Raw genomic sequence first — 24,733 nt, forward strand, 5'->3', positions numbered from 1 at the left:
AATGCACACTTTCTTCTAAAATGCTGCAGTCCAAAACTTCTCTATTGGATTAAGGCTCAAGAGATCAATATTATAAAAAAAAGAACATACGATTTTTCATCATCCAGCCGAGCCTGGGAGGCTCGCTTTGTCACTGAACCTCTGAATTAGAGAGCTGACAAGTCCCGGGTGTTTCTAGTGATCTTCAGAGCCAGGAAACCATTATTTAAAAATCAAAACCCAAACCAAGCCCTTCTGACTTCGGTCACTCTTTCTCCAGGACCAGCAGAAAAGACCGAGGGAGGATCTTTGAGCTCTGTGTCCCAAACTTAACCCGTTCTAGGACTGAAGACTCTGGTTGAGGCCATTCCACTGTAGAACAGCCTCCTGCAGTACAGGTCCAGGTCAGAAGATCCTTAAGGGTCATTTCAAGCCTTTGAGGTCTACTGCCACTCTGAACTCTTTTCACAATTGTTTGCTTGTGCAGGAGCTCATGTGATTCACTGGACACCGATTGGCTCGGAAGAGAGCACAAAACCTGTCTTACAACAGGAGCGCAGATGCAGAGGGATTCCGTTACCTTGCCTAGGGCTGAAAGCTGGGGGACAGAGCCACACCTTCGATCCTTCAGGCCTCTTTCCTTTGGAAAGAAAATCTGTGCACTGAAGTGCACATGCAAAAAAATAATAATGTCGAACCGGAAAATGGTCTGTTATATATGTTCACCATAAGAATGAAAAATAACGAAGATGATCACGATGTCTTTTAACTTTCCTGAGTAAAAACTTACAACATGAAAGACCAAGAGGGTGGCAGTGGCTGTCTGAAAACAAGACGACAACGACAATGACGACAGGGAACCCTGATTCAAAGAAGTCCGGGACGCATTTCTAAAAGTCCCGTCCTACCTCTTTGCACACAGGCCAACGGACAAGACTCCTGTCAACCCGAGAGAGTTCCTAATTGTTAGCCTGGGTTTTCCTTCCTTTTCAAATAGTATACGTTAGTTAATTTAGCATGTGGGGGGAGAGGGGAAAGGGTTTCATCTTCTAAATTACCAAGCTACATGTACCCTTTGGTTTGGGATGAAAGGAAACTAGACACTGGGATCGGTAATCGCATTATCCGCGAGTCAAACGCACACTCCGACAGCTGGATGTTGCCAGCGGAGAGATACGTACATGGATCCTGGCTGCACACTGGGACCACGGATGAAGAAAGGCACGTGGATATCAAAGTCATATGGCATGGATTTCCCCTTGACCAGTCCAAACTGTCCGATATGGTAGCCGTGGTCGGCAGTGTAAATGATGTACGTGTTCTCCAGCTCCCCAGTGTCCACAAGCATATGATACAGCTGAAAGGCAGCACAGGGGCAGGTCACAATCAAGCGTGATGATGCCCCAGGGCATTCAACAGCACTGCCGGGTTGGCCTCAAAGTTCGCCCTGTTAACTTTTAAAAGCCAAGAGCTGTTTTCTTAAGGCTGACACACACAAAGATTATGCCCATTTTCTAGCTGTTTATAATCCTGAAGAGGAAAGGAAAAAATAAAATCCAAGAAAGCAATTGAAACATAACTCTTTGAATCTGCAACATACTACTTACAGGCTTGGTTAGTCTTTCGGGGGAGAAACAAACGACAGAACTGAAAACCACGAGAAAGCTCCCACCACCAGCCTGTATAGGTTTCCTTTTGAAATTCAAGTGGAAAAGCACATTTTAATGTCATCACTCTTCTGTTTAGTTACTTGGGGTTGAAAGCAGGGTGTTTCTGAGTTTGATCCAGCTACATCCAGCTTGCAGGTGCATTTTGTTTGATTTACGCCGGGTTAAAATTCAGGAAATTTTACCTAATGCCTTGGCATTTCTGGCTTTTATTTTATTTTATTTTTTAAGATAGTAGGGAAACTGGCAACACTGCATTCAAATTCCTACACTCAGGCAAAGGTTAGCATGCATTACATAGTTGCTGCCCATCTCATTTCAAATCAGAAAACTCATCAATTATGTAAGTCCCAATGCACCTCTGGGTGGACTCAAACCACTAAGCTTTTAGTTAGCAGCCAGCTATATGAATCATTTGTACTACCCTGGAAAAGGAACTCAATTCCGAATTCACCACAATCCCCACCATTCCCTATTACTGGACCTGCTTTACTCATGTACATGATTTCCTCCAGGCCAGAGATCATTGAGGGTGTGTTCCAGACAGGAAGTGCTTGGCCATTAAGAACCCAGCCTGGAGAGGCCCCACTGTTGCTACGAGCCAATTCTGACTCAGAGTGACCTTTTAGGACAGAGCAGAACTGTTCCCAAGGATTTCCAAGACTGTAATCTTTATGCAAGCAGATACCCCATCTTTCTCCTTCAGAGTGGCTGATGGGTTTGAACAGCCAACCTTTTGGTTAGCAGCCAATATGTAACTCATTGCACCACGGGGACTCCTAAACTTGGCAAGGTAACTAGAAAATATGGGGAAAAGATAACGGAGGGATGATCGAAAATACCCAACCACATTTGAACTAACTAACTCTCTCTCTCAAGATCATGCTGGGAATGGCCCCCAAAACACCCATTCCACCCCACGGGGACTATTAACAGAAACGTGGGTAAAGGGAGACAGTGGACAATTTAAGATAGGAAAATCATAATAATTTATAATTTATCAAGGGGTCACGAGGGTGAGAGGGAGGGAGAAAAAAAGGAGCTGATACCAAGGGCTCAAATAGAAAGAAAATTATTTGAAAATGGTGATGGGAACATATTCACAAATGTTATTGCTACAATTAATATAAGGATTGGTATACGAACTGGAAGAGCTCCCAATAAAATGATTACAGAGAAAAAATGAGATCATGCTGGAAAACGAAAAGGAGAGCTGGATCGAGACCTACCACCGAGGGAGGTGCGCGCTTACCCTTTCCACGGAATCATCCACTGACAGGAGCGTCTGCAGCCGCTTGCGCTGTAGAACGTTTGTGAACTCCATGTGGATCGGCAGCATGGGGCCGGTGTACTGCATAATCCAGTGTTTATCCATATTGGGTGCATAGTTATAACTCGGAGTTCTGAAAATATCCAGAAAGGAATCTCACTATTTATTTTTCACTTAGTAATTTAGGGAAAATCTCTCAACTGAAAGAAAGGCTTTGTGAAGTCTGGTGTGTGAGGGAGAAGTAGATCCCACTGAGTATTTTTCCTTCTCAGCCATCTTCTCTGGGTGCCTACCTGAAGGCTTCGTCAGCCCCAAACGCCAAACAGTTCCTAAAGGTATAGGAATTCAAACTCTCACACCACGGCTGGATGCTAATAAGCAGTCTTTCTTTAAGAACATGTAATGTAGTGTGAGTGCCATTGGGTTGGTGGAGTGGCAATGTTACACATCAGATGAAAACTCAATAATGTTACCGATCAAGCTCTGTGACGTAGACGGGAATGTTCTCCTCGTGGTGTTAGCTCATAACATGTTATAGCCGATTCAGTTCTTCCGGAGCGTCAGAAATATGTGGAATGATAATGAATCCTAATTTTAACTTTTACTCCTCATGAATTTATCATGGCTTTAAAAATTGATTACTTATGGATTATTTTCTGTACATGCACCTAGTTTCTAATCTTGAATACGGACACCATTGGCCTAATTGGATTTGCTGGAGTTATAGTGAAGTGTACCTTGGTAATAGACACATTTACCAATAAAGCTATTCATTTTATAGAAAATTAAATTCATCACAGGGTACCATTTCTGTTAGATAGGCAGGGGGTCTGTAATTAGGTCAGCTGGAGTCTATATTGCATCTATTTCAGAAATTGAGGTGTGGAACCCTAAAATTCCATTGAGGACTCGTGAAATTTCACCTCAACTCTGAATCCTTATTTAATCCCAGATCTCAGGTCACAAGATGCTGTCCCCTCATGCTCCTAAAGAACACATCGATGCTAGAACAAGGATCATTATTTGTTTATATTTGTCTTTCCCCAAGACATAATCTACGGATGCTTCTCTTAGATGCCATGACGTTTAATATTAAAAACTCATCTGATTATCTCAGTTGGTCAGAGCAGTGGGCTTGTTTCTGGCTCAGGAGGACCTCCTTTGGGACAGAGCAGAACGGCTCCGTAGAGGTTCCTTCGCAGTCATCTTTATAGAAGCAGATCACCTGGTCTTTCCCCTGCGGCACCTTTAGGTAAACGTGCATTAACAACCCAGGGGCCAAACGGCTTCGTGCCCCACTCTGCTGAGTGGATTCCAACAAGAATTCCATTCTGTTCGTCCCTCACTGCTGTTGAGTGGATTCCAACTCAGCACCCTAAAGAACAGAGCAGAACTGTCCCTTGCGGTCTCCAAGAGTTGCTAAACTTTTGAGAAGCCGAAAACCTAAAATTCTGCCCAAGGAGCAACTGGTGATTTTGAACTGCTGACCTTGTAGCCTTACTCATCCCTAACAGGGCCTCTCTGAGATTTAACCAAGTTAAATAACTTCCCCATCATTCGCAATGAGTAGGTAGTGGAACCAGGGCTTGGCTCCAAAGTCCACTTACTTTAACACAATGAGAGAGAGAGAGAGAGAGAGAGAGAGAGAGAGAGAGGCAGAGAGAGGGTGCACAAAAATTAAAATGAGGAGTGCATGCTTTTCAGATGAACCACCGCTTTGCAATAGACAGTCTCATGGAGCAATAAACAGCCTGTGTTGTAAGAGAAATGTGATTCCAGGTCTCTGTTCTGGGGAAGCGCCTATTGATGGAAAGCCATGGATAATTATAACTAAACGTGAGCCAGCTCCTCCATTTAAATGACGAAAGTAAAGAAACAGGCACCATTCAGGACCTTGACTGAGTCTAGATGGTTCCCTCGGGCAGTGCTTTCCCACGGGGCAAACTTAGACTTGGTGAGCGGCATGGGGGTGTGGTGAAGTGAGGTATGTTGATGCATATGGGGGGGGGTGTCAATAAATGCCATCGATTAGTACACACTTTTCTCTTGCCATTGGATTTTCAGCAATGTTCCTTATAGTACAAAATGCTACTTGGATATCAACGGTATCTATAGAGTATTTGGGGCACCAATAGAAACACAGAGGGCCCCTGATCAGTAAGGAAGATGATTAACTAACAGAAGTACCCAGTGCAAATATCAATATGCCATGTATCACAAATGACAACGTTTCTAGAAGCGTACAAATCATGCTCAGAACTATGTCAATTTCCCTTTAAAGAGATATAAAGTACACCTGGAGTTTGAATCAGGTGCATGTTCTTAAAATTGGGATAATAACCTACCAAAGCCACTGTTATTAAGTCAACGCCAACTCCCAGTGTCCCTTTAAAGGGGTTCCAAGGCTGTAAATCTTTCCTGGAGCAGACAGCCTTCTGTTTTTCTCAATTATGGAAAATGATACCTTTAAAATAGCTATTGTGAGGTGTGTATGTGTATGTATGTATGCATATATGTATTTTTTATTCCTGTACAGAAGCACATACATTTCTCATCTGGGCCACACTAAGTGACTGAAAAAGTTTTCTAATACTTAAAAGAAATCGCTTTAGGAATCACCATAGGTTGTGTTTTGTTGTTGTTGTTGTTGTTAAAGAGAAGTTTCCCATATAAGCCTCCTTGTACTTCTCAAGTAAGTGACTCCTGGACTTATGAAACAAATGGTCTCACTCGTTTGGGAAGAGTTCCTCGCGTGGAAGAGTGAGCCACGGGCAACCCACTGGATCTCCCGAGCTTGAGAGGTGGGAAGGGCCTCATTATGCCTGCTTCTTAGTCCCCAGGCAGCATGTCATGTTACAAACAGGATTAGATTCAGAGGCTGAAGAGAAGACACAGGACTTCTAAATCCCATTGGAAAGGGCTTTTCTTTCTTTCTTTTAACCCAGTGGGGGTAGTTGGAGGCCAAAGATCTATAGCCAACAGCTTAGGCAGGGTCCCTTAACCATTTACTGATACGTGCCCCCGAAGAAGAATGCAGCTATAAAAGATTAACTATACGGGGTTTCTTTATAACACTAAAAAGCCTCCCCTCGTTGCCTTTGATGTCAGGGCAGCTGAATTTTAAAAATAAATCTAGTTGACATTCTTTTTTTTTTTTTTTACAAACCACAAAACTTCAACACAAATAAAAGTTACAATGGGGAATGGAGGGTCAGCACCACACAGGGCAAATTACAGCCCCCTCTGCCGCTTTGCTCCAAGACACAGGGCAGGTTGCAGAAAATTATAAGCCTCAAATTGGACTCCTGGATTTACAGAACGACCTATGCTCAATCTGGCTCGCATTCCAAGAGGGAGTGCAAGGCCTCTGGTCTGAGCGTCTCCCCGCCCGCTGCCCTTGTCTCCTTCTTCACTTCTGGAGATGCAAGATGACCCCCCCCCCCCAGGAATGAAATCCCAGGTGGGGGCTCCGCAGGGGGCCTGGAAAGGGGACCTACATTTGCTGTTTAAAGGAAGACAGGCTGCTGCTGCTTCCCACAGAACAGCAGCTGTTGGGGGGTCCTGCAGGTGGATGGTCGGGAGTTGCTGAAACTGACAGTGCTGTTGACAAGTGATCTTTTGCCTCAGACCTGCGGTTTCATCCTGCTGGGCCTGCCAAATTCCTGGAAGATGCAGCCTTCTGCCCCCAGGGATAGGGGGATAAGGAAGGCTTGCTGCCCTCGCGGAGGAGCGGGAGGAAGAAGAGGCGGTCTACTTCTGTAATCCAGGGGCAGTTCTCCCCTGGCCTGTAGGGTCACCGTGAGTCAGAACTGATTCATTGGCAGTACGTTTGGTTTGTTGGTTTGTGTGTTTCCCCCTAGCTGAGGAACGGGGATGGCAAGGCTTTGTTTTGCATACTTTGGACACATGATCATAAGAGACCAGTCCGTGGAGAAGGACATCATATTTGGTAACGTAGAGGGGCGGCGCAAAAGAGGCGGGCCCCCCACGAGAGGGATTGCCACAGTGGCGGCCTCGGTGGGCTCAGGCCCAGGCACACTGGCGAGGCTGGCACAGGACTGGGCAGTGTTTCCTTCCGTTGTACACGGGGTCACTGTGGGTCGGAGACAACTCGATGGCACCGGACTACAACTGAGGAAGAGACTGAAAATGATACAAGCAGAGCGTGGGATTCTTAGCTAGAACCCAGCCATCGAAAAAACCAGCCAGCCTCCCAAAACCCAGGTAGGACTTTAGGGAAGAGTGGCAAAGCTCCTACTCCATTTTCCTCAGAAAGTTTTGTGTTGGAGTAGACGTTCTCCACTCGGTCCTTGCATTGTGTGACCTTGGGCAAGTGGTTGCAACAGGCCTCAGTTTCTTCATCTAGGGAATGGGAAGAACACCTTTCAAGAAATCTTCCTTGACTTAGAAGAAGCCCAGGACTCTGGAGAACAAATCATGGGCCCACATTGTACCCTGACTTCCAGGGGGTGGGGAAAAGATCTCATTGTTTAATAGCTTGATTGACGATTGTGGCAACCCTCATGATGGCTGGCGGGCCATAGAATTCCCCTTTTCCAAATGACAAAGCAAAATGCAGAGAGGTGGCTCAGAAGGATGTGCTGAGGCAACTCCCTGCCAGACTCCTCCTGCCTCGTCACACTGGCTACAGAGTCCCCCACCACAGGCCCCCTGAAAGGTCTCCAAATCCCAGCCATTAAAGGGAGAAGTGACACATAATCTATGGGGGGTTGAAAACATTTGTGGAGAAATTCCATCATTTTTTTTAATTCTATTTTTCCACAAACTTTAACTTTTCAAAGCCCCCCTCGTATGTCCTTCTAGCAAAATTAAGTCTTAAAACTCCTTAGCCTTCACCCTGGTTGAAACCCTTAGCAGGTTCTGTTTTCCATTGAGACACCTCCTACTCATGGCTCACATCCACGTCTGCTGCAAATGCAGCAGAATGTCTGACCCTACGAGGCACATATTGGATGTCTGTGAAATGGGAATGGTACCATTTACTTTAAAATTGAGAGGACCAAGGTTCAGATGGTTGCTTTTGAATGACTATTGTTTTCCTCTTTAAAAAACAACAACCAAACCCACTCTGCATCTGGTGATTCTCACTTGTTTGAATAAGGGTGCTTTTACCCAGAACTGAGTGCCCCAACTCATAGCGACCTGAGGGGACAGGGTAGCACTGGCCCTGTGGGTTTCCGAGACGGCAGCTCTTTAGGGGAGTAGACGTGACTCGATGGCCGTGAGTCTGATTGCCTCAGACTTAAACTTCCAAGAAAACATACTACAACCCTCAACAGAAGCTTTCCTCTGCTTATAAGTAAGGCTTCACGAATATTGCTTTTCTCTGGTCATTGCTTGTTTGGATTATCAGCCAGCACACAGGTCACAGAAACCTCAGACTACTGCATTTCAAAGTTCAACTTTCACCAGCAATGCCGAGTTTCTTTGTGGTTTGATTTTCTTCCCAGTATCGCTTATGGACATGACAAGGATCAGAGCTCTGAAAATCAACAATGTCACCTTTCCTGCTGACAGGCGGGTAGTTAGGCACATAAGTCTTTCTAGCAAAGGAATCGCTTCAAGAAATGCATGTGGTGTGTGTTAAATTTTACACCCGGGGGATTGTAAAGAACTGCGCACTTCATTTTTATCATTAATGGCCTTTGCTGTCACCCCAGTAAAAATAAGTAGTTGTCTAGTGTTTTATATTGGAGCATGTGTGCTGTTCATTTGTTACTTAGTTTCAAGCAGCAACAACAAAAACCAAAAAAACCCCAGCTATCTAACTCTTACAAGGTATGGCTGGCAGGATGGTCTTTCTCTGAGAAATGAAATAGGTCTCAATTCCCTGAAGCAGCCAGTTATACAGATTTAAGACACACTCTAAGTGTGAAATTGGAAATTCTATACTTAATCTCCCCAGCCACACCATCTTGGCTTTCACAAAAATGGAACTTATTTAATTGACTTTGGGCAGATCTTCGCCACCTGAGTTCAACTGTCTGTAGGTAGCAACTCGTCCCAAATAATATTGATTATAGCTATATAAAAATTCATTTAGAGTCTTAGAATTTAGATAGGAACCTTGGGAGACATGGAGTTTGCATTAATGAGGGAGGAACAACTCCGGCAGGAAAGCAAGAATGGTTACACAGCCCCCAAACCAGGATCAATGCTACTGCATTGAACAATGGGGCAACAGTTAAGTGGTACACAATCTCATCAACAAAATAAAATTAAGAACTAAAAGTCTTCTGCTGCTGTTGCCGCAAACACCAACAAGAATTGTGTGTGTGTGTGTGTGTGTGTGTATACACACCCTGCCTCTAACATTAATTGTGATGGGAACGGAATGGGGCTCCTGCAGTGGAACTAAGTAATCCTAGTGGTGTTGTGCATTAGGTGCTGGGATGCAAACAGCAAGGTTGGCAGGTCAAATCCACCAGCCATTCCTTGAAAGGAAGATGAGCTGTCTGCTCCCATTAAAATTTATAGTCTTGTAAAGCCTAGCTGGATTCATTAGGAGTTGGGATCAACTTGATGGCAGTACGTTTGGTTTAGTGCTTTAGCGTATGGGAAGGACATCCGTGGGTGTGGCAAATGGTTAATACACTCAGCTGCTAACCAAACTGCCAGAGGTTCGAGACTACCCAGAGTACCTTGGGAGAAAAGTATGGTGATCCACTGCTCTGACACACCATGAGTTAACAGCAACTGGTTAGTGTAGTAGAAAGGTCAATCAGGGTTGAGACCACTGAGTTTGGTTTCCACCTTTGACCGCAGCTACGTATATGACTTGGACAGGGCATTTTAAAATCTAAGCAATGATGGAATTCGTCTCTATGATCCCTCCAGGTCCTTTTTGTTCATCGAGTCTATTGATTCAATATGTGAGGCTGTTTCAAAAAGATATTCTCTGGTTGGTGGTGGGCTTGACATTTTTATTCATTTACCAAATAAAAATGTTCTGTGCGACTGTGATGTTAGGCGATGTGATGCCCACATAGCGGGAGCTAAGAGATGGAAGACATTGCCCCTGCGCTCAAGTGAGAGCTGCCCTGCCAGTCTCAGGGTTCTACCCCCTGGGTATTTTACGTGAATACTTCCCCCTAGAGTTGTACAATCCCATCTCCTCATCGGCCTAGATAAATAGTCAATGTGATGGAACATGGAACATAAAGGATGGGGAGAAGTGAGAAGGAGGGGTATACTCTTCTTAGGTTGTGAGATTTCTTTCTAGTGCCAGAAAACAAAGATCTCTCAGAAGCTTTGTCTAGAGGCTCACATAGAGGAAGATTTTTCTTTTGACATAAGATGTTTGTCCATAGCACCCCTGTCAGAGCTATTTTTTGCAAACTGGGGGTATGTATACTTCCACCAGGAGTTTCCATTTTGCCTGGGCCTGTGCGTGTGTGTGTGTGCACAGATGTACACTGCCACACACCTCTGCAGATATGGAAGAAAGAATTATTGAACTGGAACCAACTAATGTATTGTTTAAAGCTGATAGTTTGTAGGAAGGAAACAGGGGAGTCTCTTAGCTTCCCATAGACTCAGTGGCCAAGTCAATGGATGCTTCTGACCTGTAGAATTATATTGTACAAAAATTTCTTCCCTGTTACTGCATTTACCCAAAAGAAGCAAATATTAGAGGCCAGGAGAGAGAAAGGCAATTATTCTATAGAGAATGAAGATACAATATCACCATAGAGACAGCACAAGCCCTGGTGCGACAATGTTAAATGCTAATGAAAGGTGCGGACTTTGAACCCACCCACCCAATTGCTTCATGGGAAAAAGACCTGGCCATTTGCTTTAGTGAACATTACAGCCTGGGAAACTCTCTGGGGCAAGTCTCCTCTGTCATGTGGGTTCACTCAGAGTCACCTGACAACACTTATCACAACATGTGGCTACTGGGGAAGTCATTTACTGACGGGTACAATGGAGTCTCGGTTGTAGTGAAAGGCTTCATAATTCTAGGAATTATTATGTGTATTTTTAATGATGGATGCTTTCTCCTAATCCTCAGGGGCCCTTTATGGGTGAGCTACTGTTTGATTACGCAGTACCTCCTGCCTTGAGTGGCTGATCCTCTCCACTCCTTCTCAGATGGTAGGCACACCCCTGGCCTCAGCATAAAGAGCCAACAAGCCAGCCTTGGACTGGTTTCCTTCCTTAGTTGGGCATGTAAACACGGTGGAAATATGATATGTTCACACCATCCAGAGAGGGTCAGATGGCCCTCACCCCAGGCCAGGTGTAAGGAATCTGTATAATACTTCACCCCAAGGAGAGCCCTACAGCTGGCCAACTATTTCTGTGGAGTCCTTAACTTCTCCCATCCCTTTGCTTGAATGTGTTGCTAATGTTTTTAAGGGGGGGGGGTGGAATCCCAGCTATTCAATAGCTCCTTGATCCCAAATTGACAGCTTGTCTTCAAAGTGTCTCAGCCCTTTTGTCTGTGGCCTGACCTCTGAATCAGTTCATTCACTTGGTGTGACAAAGGCTCCTTCCTTCTCAGCCAGGAAGCCTTTACCAGGAGGATGCCTGGTATTTACAGTTGCTGAGACCTGCGGGCCAAGGTCTCCAGGGAAGAGCCTGGGGGGCACAGTGGGTGCAAATTGGGCTGTGCTCCCAAAGGCAGTTGGAAACTGCGGCCACTTCTCGGAGACACACTGGGCTTTCTGCTTCCAAAAACAGTCACATTCTAGGAAATCCATGGGGACAGTTCTATCCTGCCCAATGCGGTCACTACGAGTCCATGTCGCCTGCTGGCAGTGAATTAAGGCCTGCAGGAAGACTTGCCCATTCTAGGTGCACAAACTCACGGCAAGAACAGAAGCAGAATCACTCCCCATGCACTTTCATCCCCCCGCCCCTTAAGAGTTTTCCTCCAAACTGGCACTTGCCCATCGCACACATTTTGCACCTGGAAAAGAAAACACAGCCCAAATTGGTGCTTACCCTTAAAAAAATTTTTTTTTTTCTTTCAGAATGGCCAGGTGCAAGAAGCTTGTCAAGCTGAGGGTCTTAGCTTGTCAGGAGACCTGTCATGTAACCACCGACAAGTGTCAGCTTGTTATTCCTTTAGCTGCTTGCCCTCAAAACATTTTGTGGAACCAAATTGTGGTACTGGTTTCGTGGAACAAGACAGATCAAATATTGGCAATTACATATGGTCCATCTTAATAAAAAGGAGCCACAAACTATCAGTAATAAAGAGCCTTCTGGGGCGAATTCCTATGTGGGAACTTGGAATTAGTCTATGGATTTTAATTTCTGTTCATTATGTCACATCAAGGTGCCAGTTTTATCCCCGTCTTACAGATAATAGCACCAGAGGTTCTCAGAGCATAAGCCAAATGCCCAGAGAGCTAGCGAGGGCGCAGACAAGTGCGTCAGTTTCCCTGGCTCTAAGTTTGGATACTTCTCACTCTGCCATGAACAGATTGTGGTTTATAGAGCCCCGTGCTTTCTACCCTATGACCCAGTTCCTAGAGCCACACCTTAGATGGCCTCTCCAGTACGGTAACCACTGCTCCGTGCCATATTCTCTTCCTGAATTCATTTGCTCAGTCTCTGCAAAATCATCGCTAGGAATTCGACCCATCTGTTGAGGTCCACTTTGAATGTATCCTGGTCTAGGAAATTTCCCAAGTTCCTCCTCCTAAAGATGTGATGGCTCTTCCTCCCAAGCTCGCAGCCCTGGAAATGGGTAGCTTTAGCACATTCCGACTCCACTCGGAGCTCTTGCCCATTCTTCCCTTGGAGAGGAACACGCACATTTATTCTGTAAAAGATCCAAACCCCCAAAGCAAACCCATTGCCCTTGAGTCAATTCCAACTTGCAGGAACTCTGTAGGACAGTGCAGAGCTTCGCTTTGAAGGCGTCTCAGTCTGTAAAGCTTTCCAGAAACCGACTGCTACGTTTTTCTCCCACGGAGCGCCTACTGGGTTTGAACTGCCAACTTTTCTGTTAGCAGTACAGCATTTGACCTTTATCCCTGGCACTATTGGGGCGCTTGGGAAAAGATGTCATACGATGTATTTTAGGCTTTGATAGCTGTACAGGATTTGAAACAATCGCTTAATTCTTCTACCAACAAATGTTCATACATACATGTATGGGCATGGATGCATTTCAATCAAACTCGACTTGCAAAACCGAGTGCTAAGTAGGATTCGGACTGTGGGGGCTAGTTTGCTGATCCCTGTCCTTGCTTACGGCTTGCTAAGTGTAAGGAACCATGCAGCCAGGCTTCTTTGGCATGCCTCTCTCTCCTTGCTGTGCTCCATCGTGTCACAGGCAGCACTCATCAATATTTGTAGAACTAACTTCCTGATGGCTGGCATCATTGACACTCTCCGTTCGCTCTTTCGGAGACCCTGCAAGCTCCGGAGGCCCTTGTCCTCCTCCCGTGACTGTTGTCTGCACATGCCCCTGGGTTGTCACGGCCTCTTGACCTGTGGTTGATTTCCCCGTGGCCTCAGCTCCTTTTCCCTTGAAGCTTCAAAGGCAGGCAGACTTCTAAGGAGCCATAAAACAGCATGTTTGTCAACTCAACTTGGGGAAACACCTGTAAAGTTGGCAGTTACAGGACATCACGTTCGGCTGGGATGGGGCTAATGCAACAGAGGAAATGAGACAGCCATTTCTGATTCTAAAGGAAAGAGAAAAGTGGGTTGAAGGTACTGAAGATGTCACAGGGATGGTTTTCTTCTTTTAATTAGCTGGTCAGTAAATCTGTCATGTAATCTGCGAGGGAGAGCCACTCAAGGTCTTCATTTGTGAATTTAGTAAGGTCCTACATAGGGTAAAAAGGAATCCTCGTGGCTAAATGGTTATGTGTTGGGCTGCTAACTGCAAGGTGAGCAGTTTGAATACGCCAGCCACTCAGGAGGAGAAAGATGAAGCTTTCTATTCCCACAAAGAGGTATAATTTTGGAAACCACAAGGGCAGTTCTACTCTGTCCTATCGCGTTGCTATGAGTTGGAATTGACTCAATGGCAGTAAGTCTGGCGTCAGTGGGAGGGAGTTTTATATAGGGTGTCTTCAAATCCTGTGGGTCCTCTCACAGGGCTGATTCCAAATCGACAGTGGCTCATCCGCACAAGATTTGCTAGGAGCTAGTGTGACTCCCAAGCAGCCCTGGTGGTTTAATGGCTGTACGCTGGGCCGCAGTCCACAAGGTTGGCAGCTCGACTTGACGAGCCACCGTGCAGGAGAGAGGGCTTTCTACGTCCAGAAAGAGTTACAGTCTCGGAAACCCAGCCATCCTGTCTGTTCTAGGGCATCGCTGTCAGTCGGCCCTCAACTCAGTGACAGTGAGAGTGAGTGCAATCCCCCCTTTTCTTCTTGTACTCTTTAAATCAGTTTTAAGATTACAGCAACATTATGCAAAGAGAGAAGCGGCCCCATGTTCTCCCTCTCACCGTCTCCCATCAGCAACAAGCTTGCCTTTGTGTGGTGCCTGTGTCACAACAGATGAGCTAAGATTATGCATTATTATGAACTAAAGTCCACAGTTGACTTCAGCCTTCCCCCTGGGCAGCCCCTCCTGTAGCAAATCTCTTTTTAATAGCATTCGATGTATTTTATGTTCACCTCCGTGCTCCAAGTTCCTGGGCTCACACAGTCCGTGCTCCAAGTTCCTGGGCTCACACAGTTTACACGAGCCTACCTAGCCTGCCTTCTTACGCATTGTTCGTTCTTGAACTAGGTGAGCTCTAACCTAAATCACATGATAAGATTGAGAAGTTGTTCTAACCTAAATCATGTGATAAGATAGAGACATTGTAAGTACCCCTGACTAAGAGTCATCCATCAATTTGTGACAAGAAGACATACATGAGAACATCAAGACAAAGTTTCTAGGATCTGGAGTAGCCAGCAACTAGCTGAAGAATAGTTATTATCTATTTCTAATCTGGGATTTTGATTAGGACATCGATGTGGATGAAAAGTGGGGTAAAAGTGGGGTGTATTTAAGCATAAATTGATGAATAACTCATTTTGGAAGTCTAATGATAAAAGTAACAGATGATCGATTAGTCCTCTGAGCCTGCCGCCCCAGGGACTGCTCTTTAAAAGGAGACCGAATCAACTGTTCTTGGTAGAGACTGCATATCGACGCCAAGGATTAGTGACAACCTGGTTGAACTGAGTTAAGAAAATCTTACTCTTTGCTGCCAAAGCTTCCAGGCTTTTCCACGCTTGCCTACTGAGGACTCTGGCATGATATGACTCTGCTTGTTGTTAACTCTTCCTACACTATCAGTCTCTATCCTGGACCCCCTCACCTGAACTCTGCAAGGCTCTAAAAAGTGTCACATGACTGAGCTTCAAAAAGTTTGTGGGAAAATTCCATTACCCTTTCTTTTCAGCATCCACACACTTCTAAAAGTCCCTCACCAGCTCCCACCCCCCTTGTTTACAGTTATTTTAAAGCCTGAGAGACCTCTTGGTAAACTTTCTGTGTCCCCTCCCCAAAATGTATCAACTTGGCTGGGCCATGACACCCAATGGTTTGGCAGTTATATGATGATCTAATTTGGCAGTTATGTAACCCTGGCAACGATATAATCATCCTGCATGTTAGGATCTTGATGCAATCGGCCAATCAGTTGTAAGGGGACTGAGGATTCACACAATACATTTACTCTGGTCTCAGCCCTGATCTGTCTTAGGATGGTTTCACTTTTTATCTTGGAAACCATCAAAGAAGTTAGACGTAAATGGAGAGAGAGAGGCCTAATTATCACCAAGAAAAAAGAATTAGGAACGGAACATATTCTTTGGACTCAGGGTCCCTGCGCTGAGACCCTCCTATACCCATGAGATAACTGGTGCCAGAGTGCATGGAGATCTTCAAGGACCACCAAGCTCAGATATAGAAAAGAGACAAGGTCTTCTGCCCACAGCCAGAGCCGATTTCCAGCCTCCTGTGCATCTGATCAGTGGAACTATTCACTTGTGGTATTTCTGTTATAGCAGCACTGGAGCACTAAGACATCGGAGCAATCCGCTTTCGGCGGCAACCCTGTTTGCACACCTGCACCAAAGCTGCTACAGTACTTGTCTTTAAAATAGATCGATGTTTCTATACCCAGACCAAGTTGCATTTTTATGGCTGTTAAAAGCAGACCATTTGAGAACCAGTATTTGTTAGTATTATCTAAGACAACCCCAAAACACTAATGATAAAAATTATCCGCCCATACCCTCTTTGCTTCTCGTCCTGTCTGTCTAGCTACTTAGACATATAATTCGTAATCAAACCACAGGACAAAGCCATCTATTTCTGCCCTGCTCCCGAAGTCGACACTCCTGCCTTGTGGATAGGCAGCAGGGAAGGAAAATGGGATGGGTAAGAGGAGAGGGTTGGGAAGCAAAGCAAAGGCCCACTTTCAGTAGGATAAGTTGATATTACTCACATGTGTTGGGAAGCATTGGGGTACAGTTTTGAAAACTGTGGGGCCGAGTCCTCGGGGCCGTGGGGTGCTGCGTGGCTGATCACCATCATAATGGGCCTATGGGGATACATTCTCTTAGACATTTTGAAGTAATTAATGCTCTCGTTAGTGATTAAGTCTGTGAAGTAGTCCTGAAACATACATTTGACACAAAACAACAATTACAAAAGGTGACATTCATCAGATCACATTTGAATACTGCTTTCCTGAGAGCAAAACCCACTGAATGAATAAGGCCTAAAGGCAGGAGGAAGACTACCTCCCAAAGTAGCAAAAGATCTTACACGGAGGAAAATCAGGAGCCCCTTACTTTCAGGGGCTTGCTGGCTGGTTAACATTCAGACATCTTACTTTATAATGGACAACTTGGCAATTAGAAAAAAAAAGACAAGCCTTGATCAGATTTAGCAACACACTGGATACCCACTTCATTCTCTGGCTTTGCTGGTGTAATTCATTGACAAACATCTTTGGTTACTTCAAGGGCGGTAAACACCCACAGTTGCAGGACACATATACGCGCGTGCACACACACATACGCACAAACAAGAGATTTTTTTTTCTTCCATTTAAAAATTCACCTGTAAGGATTACCTAGTGATCACTAATCAAAGCCACTGCCAAAATATGGGTGTTTGGGGAAAGCTGCAGTACTTTATCAATTAATTTACTTTGAAACACTAAGTCGGGAGAGACACTGATTTCCTGCAGATTGTACTCTGTTAATTGCACAACTAAAGTGATGCAGCTGCCGGGATTCAAGCCTGACTTGCTAATAAAATGACTTAATGTGGAGTCAGTGGGAGTTGGGGGAGGGCTACTGGAAGTCTACAAGGAGGGAGGGAGGAAAAGGAAGGGGAGGGAGATAAAGACTTAAATTAAACCACCTGTTCCTCTAAGTGGCTATCGCGGGCCTGGAGCTGCTGGGTAAACTTCATGCAGAAAGCGCCCAGGCCATGCTCAGGACGTCAAGGGATTCCAGGAATGACAAATCCCATGTGGATGTAAGAAAGCAGTGCAGGAGGGATGAAGCCTGTGTCCCGCTGTCGTTGTAAGGGCCAGCCTAGAGGCTGTCACCTTTTCCCATGAGGGGATCGAGTTCGTTCCTGTCCGCACTTAAAAGCTAGAGATGCTTTCTGCACACTGTACTCCTGGGCCCTTAATCAGCTGTGAGAATGGGGATGTACTGCTGCTTTAGATTCGGGGGAAATTGCGATTACATTGCCCTCCTCGGGACAACCGGGAAAGAAAGGTTAATAGCTTGAAGAGAGGCGTGACAGCCGCCTCACGCTTCCAGAACAAGACAGCAGGCACAATGAGTGTGCGCTGTACGAATCCTGTGCGTGTATCAACAAGCGGACCACAGCCTGTGTGAGTGCATGCACCGATCTGGGCTTCATTTCCTCTGTCTTTCAAAACTAGGGCACTGCTCATGCTGCCCTCCAAGGTCCCCACCAGCTCTCAACTCTGATGACCTTATTAATAATTGTGAATTCATTTGCATTCAGAGTTTTCTGGGGGCTTATGAAAGGTCAGCATGCATACCTTAATCTCCCAACAAGTCTCTTGTGCTCACATCTGGCCAAGTGTAAAGATGCCGATGTCCTCAAATTAAATCAAGTTCCCTGTCTGCACTCCCTACCTGTTGAGTTTTTTTTTTCTTTCTCTCTATACTTGTAGCCTTTCTGCCAGATAGAGGAGTCTCGGCTTTCTTTCAGATACGGAAGGAACACAAGGGTCTGGCTAGAAGACAGACAGTCTAGGCTGGACTGCAGGCTAAACTCAAAATTAGTCTCCCCTTTATCATAAAAAAAAAATTTAGTTTCACATTGACAATCACAAAAGCTTTGTGAATTTTTAAATCTCATACAGCCTTCAGTTGCCGGGGTTCAAGGACCTCAGAGCAAGCCTGGGCATGGGGACTGGAATGTCTCTCTGATGATTTGGAAACCCTCGGCCAGCTGGCACCAGAGACGTTTGTGGACCCACTGCCATGGGCCTGGCAACCTTGTCACATCTACAGAGCGTGGTCAGACTAGGGGGGAAGACAAGTAACATGGCTTTCCAGCCTTTGGTTATTAATCTTTCTTGTCTGGCTTTATTTCTACATCAAAATCTGAACACATAGGCAAAATATCCGTTCAAGTTCCATGAAAATAAAACCGGACAAGATGAACATTTGATAGTGTGGCCAAGGCCTTCTGAGGGGGGCATTCCCTCCTCCCCACCAAAAACTTAACAACAGAGATGGGGGCATCCATGATTTTCTTGGCGATCCTTTCATCAGAGGCTGATTGCCTTTCATCTTAATGAGTTACAAAAATCTCTATACAAAGGCAGTGGTTCCTGAGAGTCTTTTCCTGGCCTGGAGTTTAAAAGGCTCTTTGCATTTCTTGTTCTAATAATGTGAGAACACAGAAAGGCTAATCTGGAGGCTAGGTTAGCTCACTGAAAATGCTTTCCCCCCATTATGCACAAAGAAAATTGATGCAGTGTAAAAGTCCTGAAAATTACCTTTGCATAATCAAATCCATGTTTTTCTTTGATGCCGTTGCGACAAACAGTGTAATTATAGAAACGAGAATTCTTGATTAATCCAAGCCACTCTCGCCACCCAGGAGGGACATAGCTGCCATCATACTCATTGAGGTACTTCCCGAAAAAGGCTGCAGGGAGGGGGAGGGGGAAAAAGGATTCTTGTTTCCGATGAAATAATTAGTCATACATGTATAAATACTTTCAGGTGAGATAATGACTTCAAGGAAAGAGAGAGGGAGGAAGGGAGGGAGGGAGGGAGGGAGAGAGAGAGAGAGAGAAAGAAACAAAAGTTCACACATATATGGCAAATGACATAGATGCATTTTTCTTATGAGTAAATGAAAGTAGTACCCAAGTCCAAGTTCAGTAAAATCATCAATAATGATCACCGGAGTCTAGTGACTTCTATTTCTTGTGGTGCTACGGAAGCAAGAGCAAAATGTACTCCTGTGTTCGGTTGAGGTTGCAATCAGGGAGTGCAGCAACAGTGAGCTTTGTCGCGCTGCTGCTAAGCAAGTACAGGAGAGTTCAAACTTTTACCTTCTTCATGAATCCCTTAACTCAGTGTGTAAGGTCTATTTTAAAAAGCATTGACAATTTTGTCCTTTTTTTGGGGGGGGGGGTGCATCTCCAAAGAGTAAATTTTCTAAACCCAAGAACCATGGTAAACTTCACATTTTATGAGACATGATCATGATTTGTATGTCATGTGTGTATTTTGTGGCCTGGGTGTTTGTGTCATGTGTATTTTATGTACATTTATTATTAATTATCAAAACTTCTGGCAATCTAAAGTTATAGCACAGATTACTGGGAGTCGCAGGGAGGTGCCTTGGCTGCTAACCAAGCAGCTGAAGGTTCAAGTCTACCTTGAGGTGCTTTGGAAGAAACATCTGATGATCTAGTTTTAGAAAAAAATTAATAAAATCCACAAACCACCATTAAAAACATTATGGGGTAAAGGTCTAATCTTACACATATGGGTTTGCCATCAATCAAAACCAAGTGGACTGCAACTGGTTTTGGTTACTTACTGCAAGGAGAAATGTAGTTTCTGGAAGACTGTTTTGAGAAGTACTAACTGATGATGAAACCAGATCCAAGAATTAAGGCATTTTATTAGGACTGTTATTCAAGTGTGCATTTCTGAATCTTTACCTGATCCAGTATTTCTAATGGAACATATATTTAACTTCCTCTCATATCTGATGTACAACTATTCCTAAACTCAGTTGTCCAAAATCAGAAAGAATCCTCCTCCTCCATACCCCACCTTCCAATTTAATTATCTTCTCAGATGCCCTGAATTTCTCTTCATGGCATAAGCCAGTTAACCAACCTTGGCAACTCTGAGACGCTTGTGAGCCCATGTGCTCCTGTAGATTTTCCCGCTGCAATTGGTCTCCATCGATTCCCCTTTCTGCAATCCCATGGAGACACTGGCCAACATTCAAAACCCAGGCAAAGGGACTGCTCCGCTCCCACCGTCACCCAGGCATTCCTTCTGGTGCCCTGTTCTACTCACACTAGCCTTCTGCTCAAATCTCAGGAAGACCCTCCTTGCCCACAGAATAAGTTTGAACTCACTAGCTTGCCATCAAGATTTATCTTGTGTTTAGACCAAATACCCCTCTTTCAAACTCGATCTCACATTTCTCAGTTAATTGATCTTCCTAGTTAATTGCTGCCCTTGAATCTACACCTCGATGCTTTCAGTGCTGTTCCTTCCATTGCAGTCTCCATGTACGATCCAAAGGGATGCCATTTCCCAGCATGCCTATGGCTTCAGACCCACAGCACATATTTTTATGCATAAAACAAGTTGTCATCAAATCCAGTAGACTTGGGATGACTCGTGTGTTTGCACGTAGAAACTCCATGGGTTTTCACAGCTGATTTTTCAAAGTCGATCTCCAGGCTCCTCTTCCAAGGTGCCTTTTGGTTAGCAGCCTAGCATGTGGACTGTAGGCACCACGCCAGGGCATACATAGGACTATCAGAGTCTTGAAGACAAATATTGTCTCTTTTTGTTGGAGCCTCCCCAAATCATTGTCCATAGTAGAGGCTCCACAGTTTTCTGTTTCTTGAGTTCACGGACTCAGCATATTTTAGGATTCGCTAGGCGATAGATGGCTTCAGCTTTTGGGGGGGTGTTTTCATTTGAATACTGTTTTGGTTTGTTTTCTTTTCCAAAAACTGATTTGATTCTATTTCTGAAGTTGACATTTCTTTGTTTTCTTTGGAAAGAGTCTGGCTTTGCGTTTGAGAAACACGGCCGTATTTGCTTATTTGTTGAATAAATATTTACTAATTGACTCAGTGAATGAGTGGATCAGTCTAATAAATCAGCCAACCACTTACTGCTTGAGATTTCTATGGGGGTCACTGAGCAGGACCCAGGACAGACAGGACCTTGCTGTGTGTCCCTGTCCTTTCCTCTAGTTTACTCTCCATCCTTACAGCTCAGATGATACCTACTGCCTTCTAGTTCATTCTGACCCAGAGAAAACCCATAAGACATGGCAAAACTGCCCCATAGGGTTCGCAAGGCCGAGCTATCCATGGAAGCAGACGGATATATCGTCCTCCTATGGAACAGCTAGTGGCCATGAACTACAACACGTGGGTGAGCAGTCATAGGTTAACTGAGATGCCAGCAGGACTCCCAATGCATAGGGAATGGTGGAAGCCTTTTTTCCCTTTTCATTGTCTTCTTAAACAAGTTAAGAGCACAGTGGTTAGACACACAAACCCTGGCACCAGCCTGCCTGGATTCAAATTCTGATGTTGCTGCTCGGTAGCTATACACCGTGGGTAATTTACCAACCCCTTTCTGCCTCCTTCTCTGTAAAAACAAGGATGGCAATAGTGGCAGGGATGCCGTGAGAATTAAATGAGTTAATATACTTAAAACAGGGTCTGGCACACAACAAAGGCTTAGTAAGTTTCACTGATGAAGTACTACCAAAGGATGTCGCTCAGTAGGGAGCAGGGTTGTAGCGGGATCACCTGAGTCCACCCAGAGGTACTTAGGAAGAAAAGCCTCACACTAATCGCTGACCCATTAGCCATTAAAAAGCTGATGGAACGCAGTTCAACGATGATATCTATGGGATTGCCATGACGTGAAATCAACTCAACTGCAATTGGAGAAGAGCTATTGAGGTTACTATTATTACCAGCACCACCATCATCCTTGTCTACTCTAGTCTGCCTTCTGGTGTTAAATAACTCGTATGTATAAGTTCTGTACCTGCTCATTTAAAAATCCTTCTGGAGCTAGTACAGCCTTTATTTTATTTCCCCAATCTGACTCACTTGGGGGTGGGCACAAACCCCTCACCCCACCCCACCCCATGTGGCTTCCATGGTCCTTTGCCTCATTCTGCTGCTGCTTTCCGTTTTCAGTGACGTTTGTATTTCTCTTCTGTCTCAAAGAGCCATGACAAGTCACTCCGGTCTCTCTCTCTTGTTCAACTTCTTAGATTATTTTGTAGTGTTTTCTACCCATCGCCATGGCGATTGCCCTTTGCCTTAATCTTCTTTCAAATGATTCCTTTGAGTCTCTTAATAGCCCTTCGCTTCAGGACTCCCTCCAGCTTTTCAGTATCTTTATATTAATGGGGTGTAAAAAATGTACCCAGTATTCCAGATGTGTTCTCACCCGAACACATTCCAAGAGTGGCCATTACCTCCGGAGTCACAAGGCAACACCTCTGCGCTCACCGCCTCAAGTTACTCCGGCCTCTCTTAGCGCCTTTGGCCTTGAGACTCATTTGTAATCACCCCTGTCCCTTTCAGTGTTTCCTGGCAGTGCTCTGCAATTGATTATCTGGGCTTCTAATTATTTTCCTCCAGATGGAGTAAATCTCTTTTCCCTCCCTCAAGTGAACTCCGGTTCCTTGCCCATGTTGTCAGCATTGGTTGCCTCATTGATGTGAGGGCTGAAGCTTTCCTATCCTTTAGTGTTGGTGATGAAAGTCGACTCAGCGCTAGCTGGGTAAAGCATGAGCGCATCCTTACCTGTCTTCTACAAAGCTTTTTCGGGGCGGGGGGGGGGGGGGTTGGAGAGGGGAGCATTGTTAAACATGTCCCCTTACAGCTCTTTAAGCAGGGAGGAGACTTGAAAGAAAGATCAGTTTATAGTCTTTGTTGTTTTAGATCATGTTACTTTGCCCAGGACTATCTGCTGCATAATACTTTAAAATTTTTCTTATACTACCTGAATCAAAAGCATCAATTTATAAACCAGCAATAGCAATAGTAATGTAAGTATACAGAAGATTTTTGATGCTTATAGAAGTCAAATACCAGTCTATATAACAGATGATATGAGTCAAGTTTTTACTCCATGTAAGTGATGGATGGTGGGGGGGGGGGGGGGACAGGACTACTATAAAGATATATCATTTGGAGTCAGGTTAAAATAATTCTTTAGCATTATGTCAGCTTGTATACATGTCTGGTTTTCCCAACTAGTTTCTAAGTTTAGTAAAGGCAAGGATTATACTTTATACTTCTTCGTATCCCATAGGTGCCCTGGTAGAACGGTCGGGTAAGTGTTGGATTGCTAAGCACACCGCAAAGGCAGCAGTTTAAAATGACCAGCCTCTCTGAGGGAGAAAGATGAGATTATCTGGTCATATAAAGATTTACAGCCTCACGGTTATCTTTACATAGGGTTGCTATGAATCAGGATCGATCAACAGCAATGAGCGGCGGTTCCCAGGCAAATGTCTAGTGCAGTTCCAAGCACGGGGTCCAACACAAGGTTGTTCTATGTGGTTCACCAAGTGCATGCTATGTCTTCTATGTCTGCTGTGGATGTTCTGGTTGAAGGTTGAGAATCTTAGAATTCATAAAAAGAATATTAGTTTGTCTTGCTTTGAGCTTTCAATAAAAAATTATTTGGGAATACATATATATATAACTTATTATAAGTAATAGAAATATTTTATAACCTAAACCGCAATACCCATCACAGTCACATCCACTGTGACTTATAGGGAGAGAATGAAACTGTTCATCTTTACACAAGTCGACGGCCTCATCTATCGCTCAGCGAGCAGTTCAATGGCAGATTCAAACAACTGGTGTTTCAGTAGCAGTCCAATGCTTACCCCGCTTCACCTCCTGAGCTCCCTCTGTGAAGTCGAATTTGAAGGTTGATCAATTTGTTATGAGACAAAACAATTTACTGTAGATCTCTGTTAGATAGTAACTCTTCCACTCACGTGATATGACATAGAATGAGTCTAACATTTAATTCCTATGTGATTTTAAATATTGTGAGTTATGGTTATAATTTGAGCACTGCAATTAAAAAAAGGAATCAACGCCATAGTGATTACAAGGGAATTATAATAATGTCATTTGGGAAGGGACAATAACCTTAGAAAGCATTCTAGCCCAATCTGCTTAAGTTAAGAAAGCAAGTTAGGAGCACAGATCCTCTCAGTTGTTGGTTCAGGCTTCTCCCTAACTCTTGTTGCGACTCTTCTATTACAGATGATTATTTTTACCTTAAACTGTAAAACTAGGTTTTATATTCAGGGCTATACCCTCACAAGAAATTTAAATTAAAAACCCTTTTAGCAGCATCTTAGGCAGGACATTCATTTTTATGATAGATGGCTTCAATAATGCCCCACTTCTTTGTCGGAACGGAAAGTGCAATAGACACGTTACTGTAGTTTTCCCTTTCTTGGACATTGAAGCTCTTGGATAGTCATATTTTCCATGAGTAAAGTTAGAAATATTTAGGCTACAGCCAGTCCAAAATTATGCCTCTGTTCTAAG

The 24,733-nt window shown here is 44.4% G+C and overlaps 1 protein-coding gene across 5 annotated transcripts in view; it reads right to left on the reverse strand.

The window, feature by feature from the left end:
- The window catches only part of SULF1 (sulfatase 1), a 186,887-nt gene that overhangs the window by 38,520 nt on the left and 123,634 nt on the right, over window positions 1-24,733 (reverse strand). For all 5 annotated transcript variants that reach the window (XM_075549592.1, XM_075549590.1, XM_075549594.1 and 2 more), the window contains 4 exons: window positions 18,911-19,062; window positions 16,358-16,527; window positions 2,899-3,049; window positions 1,161-1,336 (listed from right to left, as the gene is read on the reverse strand). In XM_075549592.1, the coding sequence (XP_075405707.1) occupies window positions 1,161-1,336; window positions 2,899-3,049; window positions 16,358-16,527; window positions 18,911-19,062 (649 nt within the window). The remainder of the gene's footprint in view (window positions 1-1,160; window positions 1,337-2,898; window positions 3,050-16,357; window positions 16,528-18,910; window positions 19,063-24,733) is intronic.

This window comes from Tenrec ecaudatus, chromosome 5, assembly GCF_050624435.1.
Source record: "Tenrec ecaudatus isolate mTenEca1 chromosome 5, mTenEca1.hap1, whole genome shotgun sequence".
Lineage (NCBI taxonomy): Eukaryota > Metazoa > Chordata > Mammalia > Afrosoricida > Tenrecidae > Tenrec > Tenrec ecaudatus.